Source organism: Heterodontus francisci, chromosome 24, assembly GCF_036365525.1.
Source record: "Heterodontus francisci isolate sHetFra1 chromosome 24, sHetFra1.hap1, whole genome shotgun sequence".
Taxonomy (NCBI): Eukaryota; Metazoa; Chordata; class Chondrichthyes; order Heterodontiformes; family Heterodontidae; genus Heterodontus; species Heterodontus francisci.
In genome coordinates this window covers 68,393,988-68,406,549 of record NC_090394.1, presented here as the reverse complement: position 1 = coordinate 68,406,549, position 12,562 = coordinate 68,393,988, and the positions used below count along the sequence as shown (strand labels likewise).

The 12,562-nt window shown below is 41.1% G+C and overlaps 1 protein-coding gene and 1 long non-coding RNA gene across 8 annotated transcripts in view; both read right to left on the bottom strand.

Moving 5' to 3' along the window:
• cacna1ha (calcium channel, voltage-dependent, T type, alpha 1H subunit a) overlaps positions 1–12,562 on the bottom strand; it is a 538,349-nt gene that overhangs the window by 307,896 nt on the left and 217,891 nt on the right. For 5 of the 7 annotated variants that reach the window (XM_068056488.1, XM_068056491.1, XM_068056493.1 and 2 more), the window contains exons 1-2: positions 3,016–3,122; positions 2,641–2,774 (exon numbers count right to left, since the gene is read on the bottom strand). In XM_068056488.1, the coding sequence (XP_067912589.1) occupies positions 2,641–2,774; positions 3,016–3,108 (227 nt within the window). In that variant the 5' untranslated portion in view covers positions 3,109–3,122. Of the gene's footprint in view, positions 1–2,640; positions 2,775–3,015; positions 3,123–12,562 lie in introns of those variants that run through there. The other 2 variants (XM_068056489.1, XM_068056490.1) reach the window with 2 other exon arrangements.
• The window catches only part of LOC137383495 (uncharacterized), a 38,259-nt gene continuing 30,155 nt past the window's right edge, over positions 4,459–12,562 (bottom strand). The window contains exon 2 of the long non-coding RNA XR_010977413.1: positions 4,459–4,881. This is a non-coding gene — a long non-coding RNA (uncharacterized lncRNA). The remainder of the gene's footprint in view (positions 4,882–12,562) is intronic.

Sequence of the window (12,562 nt, the reverse complement as noted above, 5' to 3'; positions counted from 1 at the left end):
TATAGCCAATGTTACCTTTTTCAACCTTCTACTAGAAATAAAAGTCATTATGCCATTAAAAAAGCTAAGTCCACAAAGTGTGGTTTCCAGGAATAAGAGCTGAACATTGTGCTTTAAGAGTCATCTGCTAAACTGCATCCAGTCTGGAGGTGGCCTATATACTCTGACTGATTATTGATGCATGGATGTTGATTGCTCTAATACAAGTTGTGTGGGCTCTTTCCTGAGTTACCTCACAGTAAAATTATATTTCTGAATTCTGGCAATTCCACCAATGCACTAACAGGAATGCTTAATCAAGCCAGTTACTGCATTCATGCCAGATACTATTTTCTTAATTTCAAAAAGGTGTCTGCAACAAGTCTTATAAAAAAAATTCTCCATATACTACAGTATCTAGGCATGACCCAGAAAGTTCCGCTGAGGAAAATTTAATTTTTGAAAGCTTCATATAAGCAGTTTATTCTATATAACGTCTTTGGGAACAAGCATTAAACAAAAGTGACCTGAGACTGTAAGTCTCAAAAATTCTCAACTTAACACTTTACTGTCTCAAGTTTGTCTGCAAACAGCAGTGGGAAAAAAAAATAATTCTATCAGTTTTTGGGTTCACCTTTTAGTTGGTTCCAGCAGCTTCCAGTTGGATCTAACAGTGACCTGATTGGGGAAGTTGTCAATATGAATGAATCACAGTGAGAACAGCTGAATTTTCTTGCGAAATGCTGGCAAGCAAAGCTGATGCTTGACATGGCTATGAAGAAGAGAAGAGTGCAGTGGGAACTAATAATCTGGAATTGAGAGAGTCATAAAGAGTACAAGGTCTCTGCAGGGAGAAAATGTAACTGCCTGGCTGTGCTTCTGGTTTATGGGGAATGTAAATGAGGGAGGCCACTGCAAAAGGAAAGACTCATTAAAATACCCCTAATTTATATCACATTGGTGGCAGGGAATTATGAGAGAACCTGCACCATCAGAAAGGGAAGAATCCTGTCTTGCTAACCTTCTTGCCTTTTTTGAAGAAGTGACATTCCAAATGGACTACCCCAATTTGTTACCCAATTTCTGCACAGATTAGATCCAAAGTAATTGGAACCTGGGAACGGATAAGAAATTGGATAAAGATGAAGTGTATAGCAATTATTTTGGAGTGGTGGGGAAGTGGTGAGTGGAATGCCTCAGGGATTGGTATTGGGACAGTCCTGATTGGATTCAGGGGCTCAAAGCAAGCAGGTGCCATTCACAGGATTGAAGTGCAAAATTTTCAGAGAGAGAGAAAGTTTGGGCAACCTAAGGAATTCATGCTTGGCATTGAAATGGCTAAGTGAGTCATTGAAAGAGATTTGGTCAATTTAACTTACTTGACGCTCAACCTGTCAAAGCAAATCGAATGCTGACCTTTGTGAGAGGTGACCTTATATATTTATACAAAACAGCATGATGAGTTACAAAATATGGGGCCAATTTTCATCCCCAGGTATAAATCACTTCCAGTTTGGTTTACATTGCTTTAACGCCCACCTATACTGAATCTCAAGTACCAATAGCACTCAATTTTCTAACCTCATTGCATAATTATTACAACTCCAGTTTCAAACTGTGATGGCTCTAGGGATGACACGTTTTGCCAAAGCTGAAGGGGCAGGCGGATTCAGTGGAAGGCCAGGATAAAGGATGAGAGATCTCCAGGTGTAGGCAAAAGTCTGCAACCAATTGACGGTGCAGCCTAGCACCCGGCCCCCCCATTTTGATAGATGTTGAAAATGAAGTGATGCTGCATGAGAAGATTGTGAAGATGGTATTCCTCTGTGCCACTCCTCAGGTCAGCACTGCATATGTCTTCAGAAAATGCTGACAAGTTTGAGACTATCACTGGCCATTATTATCCCTGCAAGATCTATGCTGCATGTTTGCAGGGGAAGTGCCCAAGAGATGGCACAGTTCAGCATTCGCCTCTCTTGTTGATACAGACCCTGAGAAATTAGGATATCATGATCATTCCTAGGTAAGTTTGCCAGGGGCCACAGATATAGTTGTTGATAACTTGGCAGGTGCAACCAAAACAGGTAATGTTGGCTCCTGATCACTCTGACAAACCTTCTTTCATGCAATATCATACAAAACAATGGCATGCAGTGACTGGGGCTCTTCTGAATAATCTTCCACCATAGAGCTTGGTCAAGTATTCATTTCTTATTGTGGAGATGTCTGCTGGCACAGATGTTTTGGGGAAGAGAAGCCTGCAACAGTGACCGCCAAATGGCATATGCTACCTCTCTTTGCATATGTTATAATGAAGGTCTGGGCAGCAGGGCATACAGCAATTCTTAAACAGCCTGACTGGGCTGGCAATCCCCTGCAGCAAACTCTCTTCCTCAGAACATGTCAGCTCATGGATCCATATCGCCAAACCCTCTGGTTCCACTAAATAGAACTTGGGTCACCAAGGACAACTAGCACATATGCTGATGGAAGTCTAAAGGCCAGCTGAAAATAAAATTACAAAAAGGGCTTTTAAAAGTAACTTACATCTAGAATCTGCAGAGTTTTTAAAGGTCCTGCTAGCAGATTCATTTGAAGCTTCCTTCCTGTCAAGTTTCCATGAACATGTAGTGTATGGATTTTTAAAAATTGATTACTAACCCTGCCATTACAATGAAGAAATCCAGACGGTTCCATGTATCTCCCAGGTAACACTTCTGCCCAAATATTCCAAGAGCCACCATCTTTGTGACCATTTCCACAGCAAAGAATGCAAAAATAAAGTCATCAAATGCCTGATGGTTTAAAAAATCAAGAGTTTTAAGACATTTAAAATGAAGATGCAAGATTTTCTCACCTTATGCATTAGATATTAAATTATTGCACAAAAATATTACAAAATGTAGAATTTTACATTTATAAACCTTGCCACATCAAATTTTCAATTTAAACATGGATCATATAGTAATTTGTGTCAGGATAGACTGTTAATACATTTTGTGCATTCTACTTTACATTAAAGATGGGGCATCTTACCTGAAGTATGGTACACCTTTCAGACTCACAGTCCACATCTTCACATGGCTGAAACATTCCCAACGTAACACAATTCAAAAGGATGACCAACATGCTGACATGCTCGAACCATGTAATCATTGAATTAAGGACAACAATAAGCAAAGTATAAAGAATAAGTGGAAAATACGTTGAGAAATTCACAGGAAACAAATCTGAGGTACAGAGATGATAAATTTATGGCTCCAACAAAGCACTAACCTTTAAGCAGGAGACTAGGTAAACACAATTAAATTGGAGAAAGGAAACAAAAGTGATAACTTACAGAATCATGTTGGACCTCCCCTCTGATGGCCCCTATAATTTAAGTATAATTGTCTGGATAGGAGAGTCATTCTTTTTTAATTTGCTTGGCACAAAAACTGAGAGTCTAAAATTAGTGATATTATTTAGCAACATGATTCCACAACTCACAGCAAAAATACATAATGAGAGCTATGTATTCTAAGTATTCAGAAGATCTCAACCCTTTCTCTTCAACTGCTAAACAGCTAACAGCTTGATTGTGTTTTGGCAAATTATAAGCCAGAATATATGCAAAGATGCCAGACCAGTTTGTAATGATATATTAACATCTTGCTGAAATTGTTGAACCATGTTCTATTGATTCAAGTGAGGGCTGGTAACAATATTTGAACATTGCCAAGTTGAATCTTCTTCAGTACTCAGAGCACCTTTATAACATGTGGAAAAGTATACATCACTGCTAACCTCCAAGGACAACGAAAGTACCAAACACTATGAGAGTTAATCAGGTAGCCTGTCACATACCTACAGAATTCAATTCCTATACTTTTGAATCCTAAGAGCTCAACCAGTCTGTATGCGGTAATCCACTATCATGCTAGGTAGTGTCAAGATTAACATTATCTGGCACTCTGTTTAAGCCAGAAAGCCTACCCATTTTCCAGAAACCTCTGGATATTGGCATCCTTTGTTCATGAATATAAACCACAACAACCTAATATGATTTAAAGTAGTTTTCTATCAATTTACCTTGAACTCAATGATCAGCTGTTGATGGTAGGGACTGGGAGGAACCATAATAAGTCAACACAAAACAATCCCTTCAGATTCATAGCTTTATCTTCCACCCACGGAACCCATCCAGTCCTTTCTATATTTGCATAGGGCAGAATGTTTTTTTTGCCTTGAAACAGATTTCAGTTCTCATTTAGCACTTTTAAGTTTGGATTCTGCTTCAAGTTCTATATTGATAGAGGTAGCTTAAGATAAGTTCTGAAAACCCAAGGAGTGGAAACCAACCAAAGGGAATATCTCAAATTCTTACTATGCCTTCAGATGTCCCTGTCTTGTTAAGGCTTCTGGAATCTGACAGAAAGCATCCCTCCAAAAGAACTGTTTAACTACTTAACAAAATAATAAAGTATCGAAACAAAACAGTATCTTTGATGAAGTATTTTTATTGTTGAGGTTGAGAAAATACATACATCAGGAAAAGTGCCCCTTATCTTCATGCAACAAGAATTTAAGTCCCTAAAGCTAGCAGGTGGTCAACTTCTAGTTTAAGAACCATCTGTACAATATGTCCACAGATAGGTAAGTGAAATATGTACCTAAACTTTTAAGATATGAGTCAATACTTTCTCAACTACCTCTGATACCCAATCATGTGACGACAGTCATGTTTTCCCGAAGATGCTTTTTTTTTTATTCGTTCATGGGATCTGGGTGCCGCTGACTCGGCCAGTATTTATTGCCCATCCCTAATTGCCATTTAGAAGTTGATGGTGGCTGCCTTCTTGAACCGCTACAGTCCTTCGGGTATAGGTACACCCGCAGTTCAATATACGCTTCTAGTAAAACCTGCAAAAAAAAAGGTTTTGTGAGAATGTAGACATCTTACCTCTCAGAAGAGCTATTGCTCTATCTTGAAATAGCTAGAGTGTGGGGCGGGGGGGGGGGGCGTGCAGGGAGAGAGAGAGAAATATATGAGAGGAGTAGAATGAGTATATTAATCACAAGTTGATGAGGAACATCATTCAGCCCATTTTGGCTTTTTAAACCAGTAAGAATCAACAGGTTCTCCCCAACCCAGCATTCAACTGTCTCAAATAATCTCAAGGCTTTTTGTCTCTTTCGCAATGCCTGGAACTACATACCAAGTGTTCATTATTCATTGTATGATGAAGAATATCCTACCATCAGTTCTATATTTTCTTTTACTAGTTTGAACCTATGGCAACTTGACCTGTTGTTATGGTTCAGGTTGAAGTCATGATCCTAGTCTACATTTATCTATATTATTTGCTATCTTATAGTCTTCTCTAAGTTTACCCTTCAGTCACTGCCTTTCCAGACTAAAATGCTCAAGTTTCTCCAATCATTCACCATAATTTAGCCGTCTACGCTAAGGATCAGGCTCTCAATTGTGCAACTGACAGGAAATGGTTCAAAATTCCTCAGATTTCAGGTTTATGCACCCATTAAACAACAGAGTATATAAAAAAAGTATGTAAAGTCACAACCCCAAAAATAAATTAACGAAACATTTCCTATCTCTTTGAAGAGAGCGGTGAGAGGAAGTATTACAAGATTATAGAGCAGCTGCCAATTACTTGAGGACTTAAAATTCAAGCAATTCTGAAGAAAGGTCATCAATGTTAACTTTGTTTCTCTCTCCACAGATGCTGCCAGACCTGCTGAGTATTTCCAGCATTTTCTGTTTTTATTACTGAATTAAAGTATGCCTTAATGAATATGGATGTGCTTCCTAACCTATTGCAGGCAGAAATTTGAAAATCCAAGATGGGTCTCATTGCCCATTGCTTATGAAAGTCTGATTAAATAAGGCAAATGTGTAATGTATGTGTACTATCTCTGTCACAGGTGTAAGGAATTAGTAATTAACTTTCTGAACTGTCAGCAAAATAACAATGAATAATCAGCTGGCTTCAAAATTCAACTGGTGTTTTTGAAAATTAAACTAGCATTTACATGAGGTCTTGCTCTCTCTACCATCACTTTAATGCATTTTCTGCAGTTTAGAGAATACAAAAGCTGTAAGGTCACTGACCTGCAACGTTAACTCTGCTTCTCTCTCCACAGATGCTGCCAGACCTGCTGAGTATTTCCAGCATTTCTTGTTTTTATGGCAGATTTCCAGCATCTGCAGTATTTTGCTTTTATTACAGTTGTGTAGAGAATGTGTTTTGTTCTATTCTTTCACACACAGAAAGCCTCACTATTTCTTTTTATAAAACATGCAATATAAAATTTATATCATACTTTTAAAATCTGTCCTCTTACTTTTCAAAATTTGAAGAAAAGTTACTGAGTAGAAAATGCTAAAAGGTGACATAAAATATCCCTTCAGTATAGCTGATTGCCCAGGATGCATCTGTATTGTTCAATAAGCCACACTGCACATGCTCGCTCATACTGCAAAATCCAAAATAAACTTGCATATTCACAGCTCTGGGCAAAATCATAGAAGTCCAAGACCAGGTTCGTGGGAAATGCCGAGACCTTCAAGTGAAACCTTCAATTAAGGAATTAACCGATATTTGTAATGAGTTCTTTATGTTGTCTTGTGCAACATAAATGAGATGCGTAGAGTCCAGTTATGCTGAAGATCTCAAACAGGTTTATTACAGCTAACTTATTATGTACAGTACAGAGCAAACTATTTCTAGAACCTTTCTCTGGGTGTTACAATGTAGAGTGACTCTGGCTCAGAGTCACATGACTGCATCCTGGCACTTAGCTCATTAGCATAGTAAGATCTTAAAGGGACATCATTCTTAAAGGCAATCTTAAATGTTTGCTGATGATTGCACAATGTTCAGCACCATTCGTGACTCCTCAGATAGTGAAGCAGTCCGTGTAGAAATGCAGCAAGACCTGGACAATATCCAGGCTTGGGCTGAGAAGAGGCAAGTCACATTCGCACCACACAAGTGCCAGGCAATGACCATCTCCAACAAGAGAGAATCTAACCATCTCCCCTTGACATTCAACGGCATTACCATCACTGAATCCCCCACTATCAACATCCTAGGGGCTACCATTGACGAGAAACTGAACTGGAATAGGCATATAAATACCATGGCTACAAGAGCAGGTCAGAGGCTAGGAATCCTGTGGCGAGTAACTCATCTCCCGACTCTTCAAAGCCTGTCCACCATCTGCAAGGCACAAGTCAGGAGTGTGATGGAATACTCTCCACTTGCCTGGATGGGTGCAGCTCCAACAACACTCAAGAAGCTCGACACCATCCAGGACAAAGCAGCCTGCTTGATTGGCACCCCATCTACAAACATTCACTCCCTCTACCACCGACGCACAGTGGCAGCAGTGTGTACCATCTACAAGATGCACTGCAGCAATGCACCAAGGCTCCTTGGACAGCACCTTCCAAACCCACGACCTCTACCAACAAGAAGGACAAGGGCAGCAAATACATGGGAACACCACCACTTGCAAGTTCCTCTCCAAGTCACACACATCCTGATTTGGAACTATATCGCCGTTCCTTCACTGTCACTGGTTCAAAGTCCTGGAACTCCCTTCCTAACAGCACTGTGGGTATACTTACTCCAAACAGACTGCAGCGGTTCAGGAAGGCAGCTCACCACCACCTTCTCAAGGGCAATTAGGGATGGGCAATAAATGCTGGCCTGGCCAGTGACGCCCACATCCCATGAATGAATTAAAAAAAAAATCATAGAACATCCCCTTTCTTTCCAAAGATAAATCTCATATGGTAAAAGTAAAAACACATAACATTAGATATGAAAATTATTTACACATGGATAGAAATTGTGACGTTTACAAATACAGAGGCTCAAATGTCCATTCATCATCTCAGTGGTTTGACAGCTGTTGCTCGGGGAGTTTGCTGTTCTAACTGAAATTTCTCCCTCTCTGTATTCAGTTTCTGTTGCTCTGCTTTCAGCCTGCTAACATACTCTGTTGCTTTTCTCAAGATGACCAGCTTTGAGGCCTTGTCATTCTTGGAAAGTTCCGGCACCTCATCTCGAAGAACCAACAGACAATGCTTCAACTCATTCCTTCTCTGCCTCCTCAGGACATTGCGTGCCCTTCGCCTCTCCTCATCTTCCATGTCTGAAGGCTTGGGGCTCAAGGTCGAGGACTTGTTGGGGAAGGAGTGTTTGGCCTCATGGAGGTACCTGTCCGTTCTGGCTCATTGGGGTTCTGGCGGTTCTCCAGAAAAAAAAAGTGAAGGCGCAGCATAGTTGTACGGTTGCTGGGTTTCCAAACTGCAGTCAAAGTTTGTGAGCGGGTTCGGTCCTTGGAGATTTCCCCTTGGCAATTCTCTTCTGGATAGTTATGGTGTTGAGGTCCTTACACACTGGTAATCCTGCCACTGCTGGTCCACCCGTGTCTACCAAGTAGAATAGAACAAAGAAAGAATAAAGAAAATTACAGCACAGGAACAGGCCCTTCGGCCCTCCAAGCCTGCGCCGATCCAGATCCTCTATCTAAACCTGTTGCCTATTTTCTAAGGGTCTGTATCTCTTTACTTCCTGCCCATTCATGTATCTGTCTAGATACATCTTAAAAGACGCTATCGTGCCCGCGTCTACCACCTCCGCTGGCAACGCGTTCCAGGCACCTACCACCCTCTGCGTAAAGAACTTTCCACGCATATCCCCCCTAAACTTTTCCCCTCTCACTTTGAACTCGTGACCCCTAGTAATTGAATCCCCCACTCTGGGAAAAATCTTCTTGCTATCCACCCTGTCTATACCTCTCATGATTTTGTACACCTCAATCAGGTCCCCCCTCAACCTCCGTCTTTCTAATAAAAATAATCCTAATCTACTCAACCTCTCTTCATAGCTAGCGCCCTCCATACCAGGCAACATCCTGGTGAACCTCCTCTGCACCCTCTCCAAAGCATCTACATCCTTTTGGTAATGTGGCGACCAGAACTGCACGCAGCATTCCAAATGTGGCCGAACCAAAGTCTTATACAACTGCAACATGACCTGCCAACCCTTGTACTCAATACCCCGTCCGATGAAGGAAAGCATGCCGTATGCCTTCTTGACCACTCTATTGACCTGCGTTGCCACCTTCAGGGAACAATGGACCTGAACACCCAAATCTCTCTGTACATCAATTTTCCCCAGGACTTTTCCATTTATTGTATAGTTCACTCTTGAATTGGATCTTCCAAAATGCATCACCTCGCATTTGCCCTGATTAAACTCCATCTGCCATTTCTCTGCCCAACTCTCCAATCTATCTATATTCTGCTGTATTCCCTTCACTATCTGCTACTCCACCAATCTTAGTGTCGTCTGCAAACTTGCTAATCAGACCACCTATACTTTCCTCCAAATAATTTATGTATATCACAAACAACAGTGGTCCCAGCACGGATCCCTGTGGAACACCACTGGTCACACGTCTCCATTTTGAGAAACTCTCTTCCACTGCTACTCTCTATCTCCTGTTGCCCAGCCAGTTCTTTATCCATCTAGCTAGTACACCCTGGACCCCATGCGACTTCACTTTCTCCATCAGCCTACCATGGGGAACCTTATCAAACGCCTTACTGAAGTCCATGTATATGACATCGACAGCCCTTCCCTCATCAATCAACTTTGTCACTTCCTCAAAGAATTCTATTAAGTTGGTAAGACATGACCTTCCCTGCACAAAACCATGTTGCCTATCGCTGATAAGCCCATTTTCTTCCAAATGGGAATAGATCCTATCCCTCAGTATCTTCTCCAGCAGCTTCCCTACCACTGACGTCAGGCTCACCGGTCTATAATTACCTGGATTATCCCTGCTACCCTTCTTAAACAAGGGGACAACATTAGCAATTCTCCCGTCCTCCGGGACCTCACCCGTGTTTAAGGATGCTGCAAAGATATCTGTTAAGGCCCCAGCTATTTCCTCTCTCGCTTCCCTCAGTAACCTGGGATAGATCCCATCCGGACCTGGGGACTTGTCCACCTTAATGCCTTTTAGAATACCCAACACTTCCTCCCTCCTTATGCCGACTTGACCTAGAGTAATCAAACATCTGTCCCTAACCTCAACATCCGTCATGTCCCTCTCCTCGGTGAATACCGATGCAAAGTGCTCGTTTAGAATTTCACCCATTTTCTCTGACTCCATGCATAACTTTCCTCCTTTATCCTTGAGTGGGCCAATCCTTTCCCTAGTTACCCTCTTGCTCCTTATTTGCCAACTTGCCATTTTTGCATTGCATTGTTAATGTGCCATTGCAAGGAATGTCTGACCGTTGTATGTAAATAACTTGGCAGTTGTCGGTTGTCTCATTGATTTCCAACGTCTGTAGTACATATCTTTTAGGATTCAGACTGGTAGGATATTTTCACTAGAATGGTGTCAATCTTGACCTTGAGTGTATGTTTGCCAGCTTTCTTTCAGCACGACATTAATAGTGGCGAAAGTTTCCAGCTGTTTGATTTCATCAACATGATGTGTCAGGTTCACAATGTGGAACGCCTGTACATCTTCTGGCTGAGAACTACTACTTTCTGAGTCTTGTCTCAGGTCTGTTTTACTGTGGACTTCGTGTATCGGCTTGCATTTGCGCAGGTTTCTGACATTTTCCTTGCTGTTGTTGCCCTGTTTTCTGTTTGTTTGTGTTCTACCATGACTTCTGGCTGTGTCTTTGGAGCCAGAACTCCTGCATAGGCGGGCCGAGTGTTCTTTTACACCACATGCCTTGCACAGGTCTCGAAATGCAGGACAATTTCGCAGTCAGTGGGACCAACCACACTTACCACACAGCTTGCTTGCTCTTTTCGAGCTGGTTATCGTGCCGATATTGTTGGCTGCATCTAATGCTTGCAGGTGCTGTTGTCCATCTACAATGGCTTCGTATTTTCTGCTATCTTCCAGCAGTACATCAATGCTGTGATCTTTCTTTTTCCCCCAAGAGCTCTTTCTGAAATGCTTCAATGGGTGTTGATATGATTACCAGCTCCATTATTCGGTCTAACAGCTCTGTTTCTGAGAAGTCGCATTTGTTGCCCTTACTATGGCATCTACTGATGAACTGGTCTATTGATTCCTGTGGCTGTTGCCTGTAGGGCATCAATTCTTGGTAGTGAATTCTAAAATTCACTAGTAATCTGAGCTGATCTTCTCGTACTTCCCATATCTTTGCGGGATCTTTCTGGTCCTTGTCAGATAGTCCAGATGTATTGATTCTGTGTAATCCCTCATTTACAACTGCTATTAGTATTTGTCCAGTCTGTTTTTCTGGTTCTACAATTATTTGGTCTGTGAAGAATAACGACATTCTTTGTTTGAACAGTTGGAACTCTGATAGGATATCCAAGACCTTCCAGTTCATGCTGGGAAATTTGGTATCCATATTTCTTCTGTTATTTTGCTTTAAAACTTGCTTTAAGACTTGTTCTATGATTATGCACTGTTTCCCCTTCAAGATACTCTGTTATTTATACTAGCTGCTTTGATTGACAGGGGCAGGTGTTTGCTAGTGCTGTGTGTTTATCTTGCTTCCAGCACTTCAGCCTGCTCTGTTTACAGAGCTGTTCAATCGGCAGTTCAATGGGGTTTTTTAAACAGAGTTTTTTTTATGTTCTTCACACTCAGTGGTTTTAATGATTTTTTACTGTGGCTTTGGAAATGGAAGCTCTTATTCATGCTTGAGTAGTTTAATTGGTTTTGTTTTTAATCTTTGGCTGTGTGGATGAAGGCTGTGCAGTGATTTGGGTTTTCCTGTGTGTTTTCTAACAGACATCTCCTGTAATGGTGCTGACCTCGATCAGCTCTGCAAAGCAGTCAGGTCTTGCCCGTTTTTTTTCTACACAGAGCTTTTAAAAAAAAATCGATCCAATGGAGGACTTTAGAGCTTTTTTTTAAAAAGCTGTATCCCTCGCCCATTGTCACAATGACTCACCCAATTTACTTGCAGCCTGTTGTTCTGAGCTCTGTCTTCTACAGCTTCAGGTAAGTTCTTATTTTAATGTTTGAGCCAGTATTTTTTGAAACTTCTCTGCAGCGGCTGTAGGAAGGGTCATTTTCAGAGCTGTTTTCCCTGTGGTCTTCAAACCTAGACTTTGCTTTCTCACCACAGCTGCCACCATATAATTAGCTCTTTATGTTGCCGTGTGCAACATAAATGAGATGTGTGGAGTCCAGTTATGCTGAAGATCTCAAACAGCAAACAGGTTTATTACAGCTAACTTATTATGTACAGTACAGAGCTAACTATTTACAGAATCTTACCCTGGGTGTTACAGTTCAGAATGACTCTGGCTGAGTCACATGACTGTGATCTGGCATTTAGCTCATTAGCATACTAAGATCTTAAAGGGACATCACTCTTAAAGGCAATCATACAACAATATTGAAGACAATTTAGTGGATAACTTTAATCATATTATTGTAATTTTTTAAGAATTTGCTTAACTATTTATTTTGGACATTAGAAATTTAACTTGCAGAGATGGAAACAAAGTTCAGAAAGCATTTTGAGCAATTTGTGGGAATCCAGTGGCCAGATTGC